This window comes from Sciurus carolinensis, chromosome 7, assembly GCF_902686445.1.
Source record: "Sciurus carolinensis chromosome 7, mSciCar1.2, whole genome shotgun sequence".
Lineage (NCBI taxonomy): Eukaryota > Metazoa > Chordata > Mammalia > Rodentia > Sciuridae > Sciurus > Sciurus carolinensis.
In genome coordinates this window covers 148,204,709-148,225,008 of record NC_062219.1, presented here as the reverse complement: position 1 = coordinate 148,225,008, position 20,300 = coordinate 148,204,709, and the positions used below count along the sequence as shown (strand labels likewise).

Here is a 20,300-nt window from a genome sequence, read left to right as displayed (position 1 = left end):
ATTGAAGAGACACAGAGAAGACAGGAGACTACGGGGCGGGGGGTGCAAGCAGGGATGAGAGCAGTGTGCTACATGCCAAGGAATGCCGACGACTTCTGGCAACCACCAGAAGCTAAGAGAGGCAAGGACCCTCCCCTGAGTCTGCTGACACTGGGATTTAGACTTCTACCCTCCAGAACTGTGAAAGAACACACTTCTGTTGTCTAAGCCACACAGTGAATCCTGGTAACTTATAGTTACCTACAAGATGTAGGTAACTAATACACTCAAAGAAAATTTAGAAACTGCTGTGACCCTAGAATCCAAAGGAACATTAAAAATGTAAGACAGATAAACATGACCTGACCTCATTTGAATGCAAAAACAATTGGCAGATGAACATCCAAGGACTCTTCCAATTTTTTTATGTTTTTATATCTCATAAATATAGCTTCTGTATTAAAGTTCAGATTTTTCTGGTTGCAAAATGGTCTCAATATTAGGGAACAGATGTATGAACAATAACATTTAAATTTATTTTTTTTCTTCCTATATTCTCATAGTGTCTACCTCAAATCCAGAAATCATTTGGGTCACTGCTTTACCATGGGAATATATGGGGGTCCAGTCTATTAAAAATATGTGTGTATGTATGTCTACACATGCACACACCCCACTCAAGTAAGAGAATGGATTTAAAGTAGATTTGCTAGATGTCAGTTCTCCCTTTGCTAAAATCCCACTGTGGTCCCTGAGTTTCAGACACCTGGAACAACCTCAAATTAACAATCCTGAATCACTAAAAATCAGAATGACTCAGAATTTGAGAACGCAGAAGCCCAGAATTTTGAAACGCTGTTTTAAACTGGATCTGGTTACATGGAGCTCCAACTCGGAGACCCAAGCATCAAGAAGACACCAGAATGGGGCAAGGCCTTGCCAGTTGGACCTACTGCTCCCCCTTCACATCTAGGCATGGACGGGACAAGGCGGTCACACTGAGGTCAAAATGCATGGGACATTCCTGCTGCTGAAGTCAGGCCAAGGAAATCAAATTATGGCCCTCCCATCCTTTTCTGGGAAGGATTCAAGTGGAGAAGGGGTCACAAAGTCATCCCTGAAACACAAGTTCAGAAACCGATCTCTATGGCAAGGCAGGGGAGCAGGGCCTGCCTTTTTACTTCCCTTTAATATAAAGCAGTATAACAAACATTTTTAAGTGTGTGTGTGGGGTCACATATACCACCACTGCAGACATTTTCATGATGCAGTTACCATGCTATATCAGAAAGGCTTTAATCAGCAAGCATGAAGAGCAAGAAACTCATGAAATGCTGCAGTCATTTGCTTATCATTGAAGAGACATTAACTCTGATCCAGGGTACTCAGAAATACTCACTAGATCTTCGGGGAGGGAACAATGATCTGAGGTCTCAGGCTGCAAAAGAAACCCAAGTCTTAATTAGGTTTATAAAACGTAAAACGTAACTTTAAGTGTCAATTTATCTTCAAAACAATACCTCTTTTTCACCCATTAAGCTGACAAAAAAGTTTGCTAAGTTCCTGCATGAGTGAGGGTGCCGGAAGACAGGACATTCATAAGGACATCCTAGTAAAAACATGAAGGAATACCACTGTGGAGAGCAATCTGACAAAATATGGAGATTTTAAAAGCACAGTAACTTGACGTCATAATTGAGGACACCACCAACAATTCATTAGAGCATAAAGAGGCTACGCCTAGCAATTCTAACCTATATATATTTTCTAGAGCAAATCTTGTAACATGTGCACCAGCAGATAGATTAAAAAATATACAAAGGAGCATGATTAGTAATGGGAAAAATGCTAAAGACAACCCAAAAGCAATCCATCAATAGTGGTTGAATGAATAATCCATATTACATTCAAATAATGACAAGCTACACAGCAATGGGGATGAAGTACAACCACAACACGTTTGAGACGCATTCATGTTATACACATGACATAATGTGGGCAGAAGCCAGGCCCATCAGACTGTAAGAGTCCACTTATGTAAGGTTCAAATAAGAAAAAACAAAACAAAACTACAGTATTGCAAATTAAAAATAAGTAGGTATTTGGAGGGGGGTTGGAGGCCACAACTGACAGGGAAGCACCAGATGGTTTCCGAGGAGCTATTCAATTTCTATTCTAGGAGCCAGATAAATGGGTACTTTGAGAAAACTCAGTCAGTTTTGCATCTTGATTTGTGCATTTTCTGTTTGAATGTTATGTTTCAATTTCTTTAAAAGTTGCCTAACTAAAGACTGACATATCATATGGCCCAGCAATCCTAGTCTTTGGGATATATTCCAGAGAAACTTGCATGTGTGCACTCAAATAGACCTAGCAAGACCAGGCAAGAATACGCCACAAAGCACTGCATGTACTAGCCAAAAATTAGAAACAACCCTCACATCCATGAACAGGAACACGGATATGCTGAGACAGACTCACACAAGGTAATCTGCCCAGGAGAGAAAACAAACCAGAGCTTAGGTGTCAGTCAACCCGGATGCACATCAAAACCTCAATGTCGAGGGAAAGAGCAAGCTGCAGGGGAACTTGAGCAAGATGAGGAAGAAACATGCAGAACGTTCTATTTCTGAAATGCTAGGCAACAGGTTAGTTATAAAACAAGAAGCAAGGGAGTAACAGCACGAGATTCAAAAGAGCATTTGCCCTTCAAAGAAAGGGAAAAGGAGATTGCTGCAGGAGCACCCGAGGATGTGGGAAGCCACTGCAGTGCTGACTCAAACTGGTGGGGGACACCAACGTTTGCTTTAGTTCTCTATGCCTTATATACACGTTATAAATCCTTTTCTGAACCAATAAATTATTTCATATTGAAACTGTATATATACTTTGATAACAAAATTTCATTTAAAAGAACTGATGCTACAAAAATACTCAAAAATGGCATCAGTAGAAAGCTATTTGCTACAGCACGGTCATCAACAATAACATCTAAAAATGGCATCAGTAGAAATCTATTTGCTACAGCACGGTCATCAACAATAACATCTAAAAGTAACCTAACTGCCCTCTGAGCGTGGAATTAAGTACAGTACATCTGTTAGTGGACTAAGTATCAGTCACCTAAAAAAAAGCTCTTTATGTACTGAGATGGAAGCCTCCCAAAGACAGATGAAATGACAAAAACAGAACGCAGTTTGCTACCTTTCTCCTTACTGCTGTTCTACAATAAGCCCTCAACTTGGTCCTTGACAGCGTGCAAGGCTAAACACTCAATAAACATTGTCTAAATAAATACTTCCATGGTTCAGGTTATGGATGGCAACCAAAGTAGATGCAGCAACAAGATGGGGTGTCGAAGGAGGATGACTGAGGGGGTAGGTAACCCTAAGCAGGCGACAAAGGTGTCCAGTGTAGGGTGGGGTAAGAGCAAAGGCAAGCAAGTTTTCAAAAGCATAAGGGAGGGCTGGGGAGATAGCTCAGCTGGTAGAGTGCTTGCCTCGAAAGCACAAGGCCCTAAGTTCGATCCCCAGTACCACAAAAAAAAAAAAAAAAAAAAAAAGCATAAGGGATCCAACACCTCTGAGGCCATCCTGGAGAAACATCCTCAATGTTAAAATACACCCAGCCAGGTGACAAACCAAAATAAAGAACCTGGGATGGAAGGACTGCAGTAGAAGAAACTGAAGGGAGCGATGGGTCTATGCAACTACAGCAACAAGGGGAAAACACACGGCATGAGGTTATGGAGAAAAGCAATACAAAAAAACTAAGAAAGGGAAAAAGAAGTCAACCAAAGTGTGTTGAACTTTTACTGATTTCAGAGCACGGTTTTGATTAATATCTTCTAATAGAAATACTAATATTTTTAAAGTTAGAGTGATTTAACTTAATAGTCACATACGATATTTTCCAACTTTTAGAGAGTTTTTAGAAACTACTGTTTCTTTGTATGGGGAAATAATTACTCTATGCTCTGTAATTTCTTATTTCACTCTGGCTTCTTTTTCTTATTTCAAATCCATGTTACAAAAATCATGTTGGCAGGCTGGGGACATGGCTCAGTGCACAAGTGCCCCTGGGTTCTATTCCCAGTACTTCCTAGCCCCCCGGAAAAAAGAAAAAACAGAAAAATCAGGGGTTGGCACTATTCCTTAACAGGAAGTTGTCTACCAAACACCCCCTCCTGCATTCATACAGGAACACTCAAAACTCAAAAAGTGGTGGTTATTTCACCATGATGACTGACAGCATGCATTTTTATTTTTGGTTAGCATCTTTGTTCTTTTCTGTATTTCTTTTGAAGTTTTCAATGAACACAAATCATTGGTCCAAAAAAAAAAAAAAAACCATTCCAAAGAAAACCTTATAGTTTTTAAAAACTAAGTAAGTTAGAAAAGTTGAAAATGACAACTGACACCCAAGGGGAAAAAAGTGCTAGCACACATGAACAATTTGAACAATTAGTGGAGATGAAGTTGAAGTTGTACATTCAATTATGAGAGAGTAATAGAGGAGCAATTATGGATGACTCCAAATTATTCTTTAGTCAAAGCACAGAAAGAAATGTAAAATCACACCTCGTATTTAGTAACCTACTATTACTTATATCATCCAAAATCTTTTTAAATACACTACTGGGCTCTGGAACACTACATAAATAAATCATGTGAAAATGGCTCCAAGGCCACCTCTGATGAAGAAGCCTGCTACTTGTTACTGCTGGTCGGCCTCGGTCTCCTCTGAATGTTTCAATGCAATGCCTGCGTCTCCCATGCACTTGAGAAGTCACCTGGCGCACAGTGCTGGTTCATTCAGTGCGACCCAGGCCTGTTTCCGCAGGCAGGAGAAGCTCCCTTGGCCAAGCAATCCCAGCACTGCATTCCTCGGCCCCCTCCCATCTTTTTTCTCTTCTACTCCAAAAGCAGAGCTTGAGAACCAGGCGAGGTCTTGAAGATGAGAGTTTATTCTAAGTGTTCTCACCACAAAAAATCAATAACAAGGTAATGCATAAACTAATTAGCTCAATTTAGCCACTCAACAAACATTTTTTATTTGTCAATTCAAACTAAATGACTTTTTAAAAGAATCAATTAAGGGCTAAATTGAAAGATTTTAGAATAAGTCATCAATTCTGGGAACCTGGTCCTAGGCTCAGATCTGAGCTTTCCATCCCTCACTCCCAAATTACCAACATCAAGAACAGAAGAGATACCAACCCAGAGGCCACCAACATTAACAGAAAAAGAGTGAACAGTACAAAGGACTGTAGCAAATCTGACAATGTAGATGAAAAGCACAAAGCCCTGGAAAACCTTCCAAAACAGACCAAGTCATAAACCACCAGAATCACAGTATACTTGTTAAAGAAACTGAATCGAAATCTACTGGCCAAACTAATTGAATGAAAGAGTCAACCAAACACTAAAAAAAAAAAAAAAAAAAAGGAGTAATACTAACTTTATGCACGCTGTTTGACAAAATACGAAGCATGACAAATTCTCCATTTGCTTCTTTGGGAGCTAGCATAGCTCTGTTAGCAGAACCTGACAAAGATACTACAAGAAGAGAATATGACAGTGTTCACTATGAGCACAGATGCCAGAATCCTTAACAAAACATAATAAAACCCAGCAATTTATTAAAAGCATAGCACAATAGAGAAAACGAAGATACTTCTCCAGAAATACAAGGTTGTTTCAACATTCCAAAATCAGTGTGATTCATCCCATTAGCAGATTAAAGGAGGAAAAACCCATGATCACCATAAAAGATGAAGAAAATGCGTTTGACAGAATTCAACCAGAATTCGTAATAGAAGTTCTCAGCAAAGCAGAAGGAAGGACCTTCTCCCAACCTGATACAGGGGCATCTGTGAGAAGCTACCGCTACCAGTGCACTCAGCCCTGATGCCAGGAGCAAGACAAGGAGGCCTGGCTCTCACCACCACTTGGTCTGTCAGTGGCGGTCCTGCCCAGAGTGGCAAGGCAAGGAAGAGAGCAAAAGACAGAAAATCAGCTGATGTGGTCAGTCTGCAGACGACCCAAAGGAGTCTACGAAAGGATTTATGAAGGTTAATATGGGAAGCCATAAAAGTCTCTGGGTATAAGGCCAGCACGTACAAGTCAACTATATTCCTACACAATTGTCACAAACAACTTGAAAATGAAGACAAAATTCTCCTTACAATTACAGAAAAAAATCAAGAAACAAATTTGACAAAGACATCCTCAGTGAAAACTAGAAAACGCTGCTGGGAGAAATTAAGGAATCCTGGGAAATGTTTTCTGTAAAGACTAGATAATAAATATTTCAGGCTCTGTGGACCACGAAGTCTCCATCCTGACTACTGTCACTGTAGCACGAAAGCAGCTATAGACACTGCATAATTAAAGAGCATGCTATGTTCCAATGAATCTGTCCTTATAGCTGAAAAATCAGTAGAGGGAGGGAAGGGAAGAGAGGGAGGAAAAAGAGAGGAAAAGGAACCTCCCAGAGACTGAATTAGAGCAAATTATATTCCATGCTTTTACAACTATGTCAAAATGAATTCTACCATTATGTATAACTAAAAAGAACAAACAACAACAAAAAAAACGTTCTTTATGAAAGCAGGCATTGACTCACGAGCCATTTTATGCCAATAGCACTTACGCCAGCATTTTATGGGTTAGGAAACTGAAAAATATCCATTCTCCTCCAAAAGATATATAGATTCAACACATTCCACTCAAAATTCCAGAGGTGTAGATGCTAACAAACTGATGAAAAACATACAGAAACATAAAGGTCCTAGAATACTCAATCTTAGGAAAACAAAGTTGGAGGAACTTATTCTACCTGATTTTAAGACTTAATAAAGATACAATGATCAAGATAACAGCATATTGGTTAAGGATACACAATAAGAAATATGGAATAGAGAACACACTATATGTATGGTCAATTGATTTTTTTAAAAAATACTATTAAGATAATTCAATGAAAAAAGAATAATCTTTCAACAAATAGTCCTGAACAACTAAGTACCTGTATGGAAATAAATTGAATTTTGTCCTACTCCTCATATCAACTTGATAAAAGTAAAGGCTATAAGTATAAAGTTCTTCAAAGACAGCATTGAATCTCTTTGCAAGGTAGTCAGTGGTTTCTTAGAAAAAGGTTATAAGCATAAGTTGAAAAAATGGATAAACTGGGTTTCGACATAAAAATTTCCTGCTCAACAGAAGACTTAAGAAAATGAAAAGTCTAGACACGGACTGGAAAAGATATCCAAATGATATACTCACATCCAGATTATATAAAGAACTCCTAAAATCAACTATAAAAAGGCTGAACTTTTTTTTTTTTTTTAATCTAGGATAGATATTTTCCAAAGAGAAACAACTATGAGTGGCCGACAAACATCCAAGATGCTCAGCACCACCAGTTATCAGGGAAATGCAAACCAGTGCCCCAAGGAGATGCCAGAATGTACCCACTATACCAACAAAACCACAGAAGAAAACACCACAGAATGTTGGAACGTGGCACAAGAATCATGGAAAATCATGTGGCAGTTTCTTAAACTTCAACTACGTGACTCAGCAGCACCACTCCTGTGTTTTTGCCCGTAGGAAATGCAAACAGGCCCACACAAGACTTGCACAGAATGCTCACTGCAGCTTTATCACACAGCAAAAAACAGTGACAATGGTTAAACGAACTGCAGGGTGTACATGTGATGCAATTTTACTCAGCAATTAAAAGAAACCACTGATCATGACAGTGACGGGGATGAATCACAAATGAATCCTACTTAATGAAGAAAAAAAAACCACTACATTAAACAGTATATATGGCTGATTTCATTTTTACAAAGTTCAAGAACCAGGAAAACTGGGGTTGGAGTTGTGGCTCAGTGGTAGAGCACTTGCCTCACATGTGTGAGGCACTGGGTTCCATTCCCAGCACCACATATGAAATAAATAAAAATAAAAGTCCATCAAAAACTAAAAAAAATACAAAAAAAAAAGAACCAAGAAAACTAAGTTATGGAAAACTACACTATAGGAATCAGAAATGCCTCTGGGGGTGGGAAAAAAATAACTAAATTTTTTAGAGTGATGAAAAAATTGTTTATCTTCATCGGCATAATGACCTCATACTGTAGACATCTTCTGAAACTCAATGAAACTCATTTAAGATCTGTGCATATAACTATAGTATGTAATCACACCTCAAAAACAAGATGCAATTTTATATCAATTAAAAATACTACCACTTGATGCAGGTGAGGTTTTGATATTATGATCACTCTCTTTAAATCTTTAAAATGCAGTTTGGATATTCGTATCAATAGCCTTAGGTTATGTGTCCCCCATAAATACATTCAAATGCATTTCTAAAAAAGTTCTAGTAGAGGCGAAAATGTGGCTCAATGGTACAGTGCTTACCAAGCATGCACCAGCCTAGAGTTCAATTCCCAGCATCACAAAAAAAAAAAAAAAAACCTTCCATCTTTTATTTATATGTTATATGTGTATATGTACATATATATTTTCAATTTACTTTTTTTATGTAAAACTTATTTATGAAAAAATAAAAACTCTAACTCCTAAATGTTCATACCCTTTTTCTCATTATGTCATTTTGCAAAAATCTTCCTATGTTTTTTGGCAGTGCCGAGGACTGAATCAGGGCGTCAAGCATGTTAGGCAAGCCCTCTACCACTGACTACAGCCCCACACATCAAATTGATTTTCTGCAATGATTATGTGTTGCTTTAGCAATATTTTTATGTTAAATCCAAGGTTTTTAAAACTTGACTAAGAACTTTATAAAACTTTCCATTCTTTTTTTTTTGGTACTGAGGATTGAACTTAGGGGCACTCAACCACATCTCTAGCCCTATTTTGTAATTTATTTATTTAGAGACAAGATCTCACAGAGTTGCTTAGTGCCTCGCTGAGGCTGGCTTTGAACTCAAGATCCTCCTGCCTCAGCCTCCTGAGCCACTGGGGTTACAGGTGTGCATCATCGTGAAGAATGACTTATAATATTATTTAACTTATTTAAAGCATGAGTGACATTTGTATAGATTAATGCCTTTAACACATTAAAGAATTACACATTTTAAACACTAATTGCCAAATTTCAAAAAAGGCATATTATGCCAGTTATAGCTAATTCCTAACTGCCAAACTCCCGTTCCTCCTGCTTTCATCTGGTATTACAACATGTTCAGTTGTAAAACATTTTTCTTCCTTTGTCTTCAATGTAATCCAGAGTAGCTGCACGATTCTGTTCTAGCCAATAAGATACAAACAGATGTCCACGTCCAGGAGAGATCCTATTTCCCAATAACAGGACAAAGTCAGTTGTCCCACCTCTCCCACCCTTTTCCTTTTCCCTTGTAGAATTTAGACACAGTGACTGATGGTGTGGCAACCACCTTATGAACTTGAGAATGGAAGACAAAGTAAAGACAGCCACACTGGAAAGCAGAAGATCAACCTGGATAGTCTATTTCCAAACCGCAGTGACAGAAAAGTGAAATCCTTGATTAGTATACCAACTGTAGTTGGGGCTGTTACATGAACACTAACACAAACCTGATAAAATGAAAACTACAAACTCTTACTATTTACTGACAACTACATTAACGCTATCCATAAATTCAAAAGGAACACCAACATACCTTAACAGCAGCATTTGGTTTCATACCACATCGATATGTCTTGGCTACCTGTGGAGTGAGCTGGATTTCCTTGGTAAGCTGCCTCCACTTACCACACTCGGGTTCTGTACACTGAACCTAGGGGAAATAATAAGTCAAGATCAGTAGGTTGGCTAATCTTGAGCTACATCCACCACTCACGACCTGCATCACCATATAATCCACTTTTACTCCATTAGGGTAATTTCTGATTCAGTACTAGCTCAGGCAACAGGAAAGTGCACAGAGGAGCTAAGAACTGTTGTCAGAAAGATTTTCCAGCTCAGACCTAAGAAAATAATCAGAGATGAATTTGGTTATCACTGGTCAAAAAAGAACACTAAATGCAAATAATGTGGTATCCTGGGTTGGCTCCCAGAACAGTACAAGGACTCAGTGAAAAACAGATGAAATCTAAACAAAGTCTGTAATGTCATTATTTACACTTGCCAATGTTAATTTCCCAGTCTGACAGATTCAACTTCAAACACACACAAAAATTAACTCAAAATGGATCAAACAACTAAATGTAATAGCTCACACAATAAAATGCTTAGAAGAAAACAGGGCATTATGTACACCCACAAGAATGGGATTCTAATTCGAATGGGTTATATTCCATGTATATATAATATGTCAAAATACAACTCCACGGTCACATATGTCAAAAAACCACCACCACCGCAACAAAAAAGTGCAAACTAAAAAAAAGAAAGAAAGAAATTATAGGGATTTATCTTTATGGCCTTAAACTTGGCAGTGAATTTTTAGGTGTGATACCAAAAGCACAAGCAAGGAAAAAGCAGACAAACTGAAAACTTTCATGCATCAAAGGACACTAGCAAAGTGAAAACACAAACTACAGGAAAAAAAAAATACCTGCGAATCGGAGATCTGACAAGGGTTTAATATATAGAATGTATAAAGAATTCCTACAACTCAAAAATAAAAAGATAAACTACTCATCTCAAAACAGGTGAAGGACTGAACAGCCACTTCTCCCAAGACGTTGTTAGGGAAATGCAAATGAAAACCACAATGAGATACCACTTCATACCCACTCAGACGGCCAGCATATTAAAAACAAAACAAAATGAAAGTTGGGGAGGGCATGGAAAATCTGAACCCTCACACACAGAAATGAAAAATGGTGCAGCAGCTATGGAAAAGAGCCTGAAGGTTCCTCAAAAAGTCAAATGCAGAATTACTATGCAACCCAATTCCATTCCTACCTATAGACCTAAGAACTACCTATAGACCTATAGAACTATAAACAGATATTCAAACAAATATTTGTAGAAGAAAGTAGCCACACGATTCACAATAGCTAAAAGGTTGAAATAACCCAAATGTCCATCAAAAGATGAAAGGATAATAAGAATATTTTTCCAACTGAATATTAGAAAGAATGAAATACAGTTAATGCTACAATGTGAATGAACCTCAAAAACCCCACCCTAAGCAAAAAAGCAAGACTTGAAGGGGTCACATGTTGTAGGATTCCATTTACAGGAAGCACCCTAACTGGGAAAATCCATAAAGATGGAAAGCAGACTAGCAGCTGCCAGGGACTGGAGGGTGGGAGGACGAGAGGGTGACTGATCCTTCGTGGGTGAGGCAAATAGGCTGAACAATACAGAGGTGGCAGTTGTACAACACTGTCAATATGCTAAAAGCCACTGAATTGCATGTCTTTTTTTTTGGGGGGGGGGGGGTGCTAGGGATTGAACCCAGGGCCTTGTGCTTACAAGGCAAGCACTCTACCGACTGAGCTATCTCCCCAGTCCCGAAATGCATGTCTTAAAATAGTTAACATTGGGTCTCAGGGTGCAGCTTAGGGGAAGAGCATGGATTTGGCATGCATGAGACCCAGACTGAATCCCCACCACCAAAACCAAAAGCAAAACAAAAGGACAGAAAGTAGACAAAACATTAAAATGATTAATTTTATGTTATATGACTTCTACATCAATTTAAAAAAAAGTTTAAGCACACAAGGCAGTTTGGAATTACTCATTTTAAAAAGTTAGCAATAGTGATTTGTGATATATGTAAATCACTGAAATATATTTTCAAAGAATACAAAATAGAGAAAGGAACATAAAAGGTTAGATTAAAAAAACAAGTTAGAGCCAGGTTAGTGGTACTTACCTATAATCCCAGCAACTCAGAAGGCTGAGGACCTAAGCAACTTAGTGGAAACCCACTCCCCTCACTCTCAAAATTAAAAAAAAAAAGGGGAGGGGGGGCTGGAATCTGGCTTAGTGGTTAAGCATCCCTGGGTTCAATCCCTGGTACCAAAATTTTTAAACAAGTTATAAAAAATATATCCAAAGTATAATTTTTTTAACTTAATTAAGATTTGTATGTAAAACACAAAATTATGTTTAAACAAACTCAAAAATATGAACAGAATAAAAGACTAGAAGGATATATACCAAACTTAGCAATGGCTATCACTAGCAGGTGTGAGACTTTAGTTTCTTCCTATATTATATTGAATTATCTTTCCACAAAAAATAAAAAATATTATTTGCTTCAATAATCAAAAAGAACAGCCAAGCATAGTGGTGCACACCTGTAATCACAGTCACTTGGGAGGCTGAGGCAGGAGGATCACAAGTTTGAGACCAGCCTGAGCAACTAAGCAAGGCCCTAAGCCACTTAGCAAGACCCTATCTCTAAATAAAATATTAGAAAGGGCTGGGGATATGGTTCAGTGGTTAAGTTCCCCAGTACACCCCAAAAATCAGAAAGAACAACAGAAGTAATAAAAGAAAGATTTCTTAAAAGTCAACCTTTTCATCCATTCCTCTTCCTTTTAGCTCCATAAATGCATGTTCTTACCCAGTAGGGGAGCTGCTGGTCTGCCATGAATGCTTTGGGGCTAGGTTCAGTTTTGCCATTGCTGGTCCATATTTTTTTCCAGGTAGTATACTTATCATATCCATCTTTATGGCTGCAAACAATAAATACATCAAGCTAGGTGTCAAAACACAAGTCAATAAATCTTACAGAAAGGACTAAACCAGCCTTTTACACAGAGGGAAGTTACTATGGTTCCCATACGACAGGTGGTCAGAAGGGGTATTCTCTATTCCATGGTTGTATAATTATAGCATAATGAATTCTGCTGGCATATATAAGCAAAAAGAACCAATTTTAAAAATGTTAAACTAATACAGGTAAAGTAGTCTCTAAAGGAGGAATTAGGATATTTTAAAATGTAGAGAACTGGAGGTACAGCTCAGTGGTAGAGCTCTTGCCTAGTATGGCTGAGACCCTGAGTTCCATCCCCAGTACCACAAAAGAGGAAAAAAAGAATACTTTCAAATGTACACAGTGAATCTTAGGGTGGCCATTTAAAAATTACATCACTAGATTAAAAAAACACAATCAATAAATGCTCAATTAAAATCAGAGAAGTCAAAAGAGAATCAAGGCAAAGAAAACAGTCAGCAATTGATCTATTTCAATCCAATTATGTCAATTTCTTAAAATGTGAATAATATATACACATAAACTAAAGGTAGTTGAAAATTAAAAGTTATTTATTTATTTATTTATTTATCTTGGTGCTGAGGATCAAATCCAGGGCCTTGTGTCTAAACAATTTACTTCTAAATAATCTTGGATCAAAGAGAAAAACTCGAAGGAAATTTAAAAATATTTTGAACCAAATGAAAACAAAAGTTATTGAAATTTGTGGAAGGTAAGTACATCATTTAGAGGGAGATTTATAGCATTAAATGTGTTTGTTAGAAAAGAGAGATCTAAAATCAATAACCATAAAGCTTCCAACTTAGGAAATGAGATAAAGAAAAAAATAAATCTATACCAAGTAGAAGTAAATAATAAAAATGAGAGCACAAGGAAAATTGAAAGTAAAAACAAAACCAAAAACTGATTCAAAGAATCAGTTCTTTGAATAAAATTCCTATGCCACCAACAAGGACAAGGAGAGAAAAAAGGAGAAAATAAAATTAGTGAAGGGGGTGGTGCTGTACAGTGCCCTCTGCCCATTAGCATCTCCTCCCTACTTCTGCACCCACCCTCTGCATACAGTGACGGAACAGCAGAGCAGCTCTGAGAGCTTCCAGAATGTGCAGATTCACAGCAGATATTTTTTGAGCACACACACAAACTGGTACATCAAAGTCCTGGTCCAAGTTACAGTGGTCACAGGCATGACTAAAACAGTCCAACAATTCACTGAGCCCAGGGACTAAGCCTCAACTGCTGATCCCCTTCCCTGCCCTTGTCACTGCTGTTCACTGTCGACAGTTCAATTAGCGAACCAACCTTCTGTAATAATGGTCAAAGCACTCATTACAGAAATGCTCTCCACAGGAAAGGTGATACCATCGGGATGTGTAACCATTTTTGGCACATCTGAAAACAGCAAAAACATGTAGCTTTGGTAAAAAATATACATTTCTTTTCACCTTTTTTAAAAAAAAATTTAGCAAGTGCATTCTATAGGCCCATTTTGTTTTATTTCCATTTTAGACTCCTAATGGCCATGAACCAACAACAGGGGACCCTGGAATGGATGAGTATATAAGGTAACCCAAGTCAAGTGTCCTTAGCTGAAATGCGTCAGACAAAAGTTGAAGAATTTCAGATTTTTTTTTAATTTTGGAATCTTGTTATACATATAATAAGATAGCTTGGGGATAGGACCCAAACCTAAATATGAAAGTTGTTTCATATGTACTTTATACACATAGCTTGAAGGTAATTTAATACAAAATTTTAATGGCACCTGCATTTTGACTGAGGCCATCCCATGAGGTCAGGTGTGAAATTTAACACTTGTGACATCATGTTGGCACTCAAAAAGTTTCAGATGTTAAAGCTTTTTGGATTTCAGATTAGAGATGCTCTATCTGCAATACACAGAAGGGACACAAGGCCTTTGACACTGGTCCCTTGCCTAGCTGGCAGCTGGGGGCCAAGGAGTCTAATGAAGACTCCCTGGAGCACTGACAGTTTACAACTGGAAGCATCCAGGCCACAGCCTCTGAGGAGAGGGGCCAGTATAGAAGACTCTTGTACCACGTCTGGCCTTGTCCTGAACAGAACTGGATCTGGCCTGCTGTAATCTGAACGTTAAGCAGGCAATCTGGCCACATAACTACAGAAGAGACAGTAACACAGCAACAGGACAAGGAATCCTGCCACTGTGAGCACAACCCCTCCCACCGCTTCATGTTTAAAAATAAGCAGGACGTGTTTTCCAGACTTTATTGAATCTTAAGCCCTAACTGAAGATTTTTCTCTAGAAATGGCAAGGCTGCAGTTAACTGTGGCTTCTGTGAGACCTGTACATAGACGTGGGAAAAGGAGGCATGTCATACAAGGGAAAAAAGCAGTGACCAGCGGACACTAGCTGGGCATTTCTGGAAGGTCAAGGGTCCTCCCCAATGTGTTGCCAGTCACTACGTTGGCTGCATTGAGGGCACTGCCCTGTGGAGCTGAAGTGGGTGTGCTCTCTCCCATTAGGCCAGGGGTAACAGAGAACTCTGAGGAGATGTGGAGTACAGAGAACGTCTGAGCAACGTCTCTCTTGTTAGGTGACTTCCAGTATCAGCATCTGCCTTTGGAAAAACTACCTCCTAGGAAGATGTTCTCACAAAGCACGCTCTCACGGGCAGAAACTCAAGGCTAAGACTCGCCTTCGAAACAGACCTTTCAGAGGCACTTGCGAAGCACACAGGACAGGTCGCTGTACAGCCCGCCTTCTCGCACTTCCTGTACTTCTTCTCTGACACTCCATCTTCGTCCTCATCTACTGTTTCAGTTGCTTTCTTCTTTGCCTGTGGGAGGGACAGCTGAGGTTAGGATCACTGGGTTGACCGGGCAATGGCGTTGGAAGGTGCGTTACTACTGAAACCACAAGTGTGTTTTAAGTTCCAAGTATGAAGGTCAACAACATCCTGGCAGTGGGACGGGCTGACCCACAGAGTAACCACTACCTCGTGACTCACTGCACATATAGTTCACTGCCTGGCTAGAGATACAGAACCAGTACTTTAAGGACAGGCACCTAGGAACTCAAATTCACCTGAGCCTTTTTTAGAAAAAAAATGACACGGTTCAGCATAAACAAAAGTCATTCTCAAATTAAGACTTTTTTCCTTCCTTAGAAGAGTTAAACCCATGCAATATTAGACTTTTATTATTAAAAACTAAAAATTAGGAAAGTTCTAGAGAATTATATCATTTAATTTTTTCATGAAAAAGAAAAGCTCTACCAAAAAAGCAACCCTTCCACAGTACCCAACTGACTACAAGCTCAAGTCCAAATTCCTCTGAATGACATCCAAGTCATGCATGATCTGGCCATAGCCTCATATCCTGGCAGCAACCGCACAGTGTAATTCCCTGATGCCCAATCACACTCCATGCCTTATCCTTGCAGCTCCCCACCCCAGAGATGCAGCATTTCTACATCCTATCACTTTAGCATGCTGTACTGCAACTACTGTGAATCTCTCTACTGGACTTTAAGCAACTGGAGGACTGGCGGAGTGTCTTCCACCAATAATATTATTCCAGTCCCAATAATATTCCCGTATGCTCAAAAGAGGTTCCTTGAATGAACAAATGAACAATACCTGCCTGCCGGAGCTCCTCAAAGGCAGGCTATCAGGAGAACCATCAAAAGCTGTTCTTTTCTTTGACCTCCCACGGGGAGTTGCCATTATAGTAAAAAATCTGCAAAAAAAAAAAAAAAAAAAATTAAGCCATTCAAAATTAACATCTGCTATTGTTTTCAACTGTGTGGAGCAAAGTTATTATGTAGTTTGGTGGGTATGAGTCCATGCTAGACTGCCTGGATGTACAGTCATCACTTCAGAGTTACTTAATCTCCCCAGGTATCCTGAGATAAAATGGGCATAGTAAGGGTGTACCATAGCAATGGCGTGAAAATTAAGACAATTAGAGCACCAGTACCAGCAGAAGTACTCGATAAATATTACCCTTTAATACTATGCACACTTTAAAATGAGAAACATAGCACATGAATGAAAAATAAACAAATTACACTACTATTTGTAACATTCAATAGGGAATAATACCTAGTTTTTGTTATGGTCCCCTTTTTTCATCATACTGTGTCTTCTTAGTTCCTGAATTCTGATGCCTTAGCAAACTTTAAAAACGTATTCATTCTTTCTTAGTAAAACTCAACAAGATGAATCTCAGGCACATTGTGTGGTCACTGCTGAACACAGGAACCTGGATTAGATAGAAGCACTGGTATCTTCTACCAGATAAATCTTAAGTGTTCTCAAACTACTCTAAGAACCTCAGGATTAAACAAACCTTAAGAACCAAACACTGCAAAATAAATAATGCACAGTAACATGAAAAAGTTATTAGATTTTTTTCAATTAAGAATAGAAAAAGACTTAGCATAAGTAATGAACAATATGTGAATTCTGTAATTATCATTCTTTCCCTTCCCTGTTCCATTGTTTTTACTACATGCACAAGCACACACACGAAATAATAAAATGAATAAATAAATAAGACATACCTATGAATAAGGAATTTCAAACTGGGGAAGTATTAACATAAAATACAAATCCCATATACACGATTGTAATCTTGGGAGAAAAGTTTTGAAGATCTTGTAATCCTACTGTTTCGTATTTGTGAATAACATCTTTTTTAAAAAATGTTATTGTATTTCTTATACCTTTATTTTACTTATTGATATTTATGTTGTACTGAGAATGGAACCCTCTGCCTCACACATGCTAGGCAAGAGCTTTACCACTGAGTACTCTTCATGGATTATTAACATCAAGCAGAAAAACTTTGCCATCTACCCTAACTCTGAGAAGACTTCCTATCAATGTTATGATTTTCCTTTGACATAAGTCTATATTTTCTTAGAAACAATATAATTTTACCTATGTTTCTTAGAAACAATATGTTTCTTAGAAACAATATAATTTTACCTATGAACACATAACCTCTACACATTCTGAAAAGTAATTTAATACTTCTTAAAGCATTAAATTACGACGTAGAGGGCCTAAAGGTGTATGTAGCTCAGCAGCTGAACACAAGTTTTGCATGCATGAAGAGCTGGGTTCAAGCCCCAGTATCAAAATAAATAAGCTGCCATTTGGTTCTACAGCATCCATTATACTGCTAAAGTGCCAGTAATTTAAAACATACTATCTACTCAGTTATACAAAGTACACTCTTACACAATGTACAAAAGCCTTCTGGGTCCCATTTGTATTTTTAAAGGGCCTAACAAAACTCTTTGTACATAAAAATATGAGTATAAAAAATATGTAAATATGAATTCTTACATGTCTTCGTATATATATATATAAATCACATTATTCATAAAATGAATCACAAAAAACGAAATGTGAAAATATATAGTATTATGTATTACTTTTTTTTTTTTTTTTGTATTGGAGATTGAATTTAGGGACTGGTGAATGCTAAACAAGCATCCCACCACTGAGCTACATCCCCAGTATTGTAGCAAAAATATCTGAAATCCAACATGGGGTTTAGGAACAAAAATGAAATCAGCCTAGGTTCATGCAACATTTGACTCTGCTACCTAGGAATATGTGTTTCCTAAAAGCATAGTTTCCAGAAATTTCCTAAAATATTTTAATCAAATTGTACACCAAAAAATGTTCTTAATGCAATAAATAATAATAAAATTCAAGTAGTAGTTAAATATTAAATGAAAATACTAACTATAAAGATTATTATTAAATTTGAGCAAAGGTTTTTAAAATAGTACATTTTCACCTTTATACAATTATGTGCCTCCATTCGTTTTTGGCACTTAACATAATCTCTATTTTCACTGTTGCTGGGTCTTAAAATGAAGGGAAAAAATAAGTTTTAAGGACTATGTTTTTAAATATAACTTTAGAAATACTAACCAAAGTGTCATTCAAACAAACTAGTACAAAGTTTTCACATCTGATTCTTTAAATAAAAACACCTAGCTAAATATGTTTCATGTTCAATATTTTATAAACGTATTTCTTCCTAATTTGAAATGCACAGTTTTGGTTTTAATGTGGTAAAAGGGGGAAAAAGAGCAGGTGTTTTCTATAAACTTGCAAGTGGATATGTCAATATCCAGACTTCTATTTAAGTAGTTCCCAGGTGTTTCTGAACCAGCTTATTCAAGGACTGTTTCTTAACACACACAATTCACAAAAATATGAATCAAGAGGATTCCAAATTTACAGGGGAGTCAGAATAATGTCTAAAAATAGAACAAACTACTAGAAACTTCTTCAGAGACCAATGAAAGAATAATTTCCCTCTGGACCATTTAAAGCAAAACTAGTACCTTATTATTCCCACACTAATCACATTCTCAGGAGTATGGACCGGGAACCATAACTCAGTTGTGCATGACTCACTATTCAACATCCAGTTCCATAATTCAACCCTGAATCCCCACTAGCCTGGGCGTCTTTTGTTGACCACTTTCTCTGCCGGGAAGACAATTAATTATTGATGGTCATTTTCTCCTGTGTACGCCTCCTGAAGAAAACCTCCCCTCCCACTCGCCTTTCTTCCACTGAAACATCTTTAAAAAAATAAATAAATAAAACAAAACTGGCGAGAACCGAGCGCCGCGAGCGTTCCGGGGACTCGGTGGAGCCCCGCCAGCGGCGCGGAGGACCGGGCTCTCCGCAGCCCGGCCTGCCCGCGAGCGCGCCCGCCCGCGGCTCACCAGGGCTCCGCGGCGGCCCCGCGACACCTGCGAGGCCCGGGCGCGCCGCGCGGCCGACGAACGAGCCGAGCGGCCCTGGCCGGACCCCGCGGGGACCCCGACGCCAGCCGCCCGGTCTTCGCCGTCGGAGAAGCAGCACCCGGGCTCACCTCTCCGCGAAGAGCGAGCCGGGGCGGCGCACGCCGGGCAGAGGGGAGCGCGGCCGGGCCAGGAGACCCGCCACACCGCGCCCCGCCGGGAACCCCGTCGCCCCCCGGCTCCGAGGAGACCCCCGCCCGCGACCCTTCCCGTCGGCGGCGGCGCATTCAGCGCCCGGGACGCCCGCCCGCCTCCCTCCCGGGCGAGAGGCGCTGCGCCGCGGAGAGGAGGGCTCGCACCCCGCCCGGCCGCAGAGCGCGGAGCTGTCACCCCGCCGCCACCCCCGCGCCCGCCCTCTGTCGCAAGCCCCCACCTCGCAGCGCCAGCCAGGCGGTGCGCGCTGCCCGGGCTGTCCGCGCCCCTCTGAGCTGCGCGCAGGACCGCAGCACCCGCGCGGCCGCGCCGCTTCCGCCCCTACCGCGGTGTGACCCGGCAGGGTGGGAGGAGCCGGAGGGACAGCGAGCGGGGCCCCGCCCTCACCGCCGCCGCGGTGCGCTCCGCCCCCGCCATTTCCGCCGCTGCGCAGACCAGGGCTCCGGAGAGGGCGGTGCGGCCGCGGGGGGCGGGGCCCGGAAACAAGGGCGCCTCTAAGGGGCGGGGCAGGGCGGGGCGAGTGGGAGGAGGGGCGCTAGGGGGCGGGGCGCTGGAGGAGGAGGAGAGGGGCGGGACTCGGCGTGGGCGGAGAAGGGGCGCTCCGGGGCGGGGCCACTGGGGGCGGGCCCGCGGGGGCGGGGCTTTGGACGA

At 40.0% G+C, this 20,300-nt stretch overlaps 1 protein-coding gene across 3 annotated transcripts in view; it reads right to left on the bottom strand.

Annotated features, from left to right (window-relative positions):
- Positions 1–19,999, bottom strand: part of Kdm1b (lysine demethylase 1B) — a 46,491-nt gene extending 26,492 nt beyond the window's left edge. The window contains exons 1-7 of one of the 3 annotated variants that reach the window (XM_047558565.1): positions 19,870–19,999; positions 16,297–16,396; positions 15,368–15,495; positions 13,979–14,068; positions 12,524–12,635; positions 9,659–9,775; positions 1,379–1,417 (exon numbers count right to left, since the gene is read on the bottom strand). In XM_047558565.1, coding sequence (XP_047414521.1) covers positions 1,379–1,417; positions 9,659–9,775; positions 12,524–12,635; positions 13,979–14,068; positions 15,368–15,495; positions 16,297–16,383 — 573 coding nt within the window. In that variant the 5' untranslated portion in view covers positions 16,384–16,396; positions 19,870–19,999. Of the gene's footprint in view, positions 1–1,378; positions 1,418–9,658; positions 9,776–12,523; positions 12,636–13,978; positions 14,069–15,367; positions 15,496–16,296; positions 16,397–16,761; positions 16,892–19,567; positions 19,587–19,869 lie in introns of those variants that run through there. The other 2 variants (XM_047558567.1, XM_047558566.1) reach the window with 2 other exon arrangements.
- Positions 20,000–20,300: the final 301 nt, after the last annotated feature.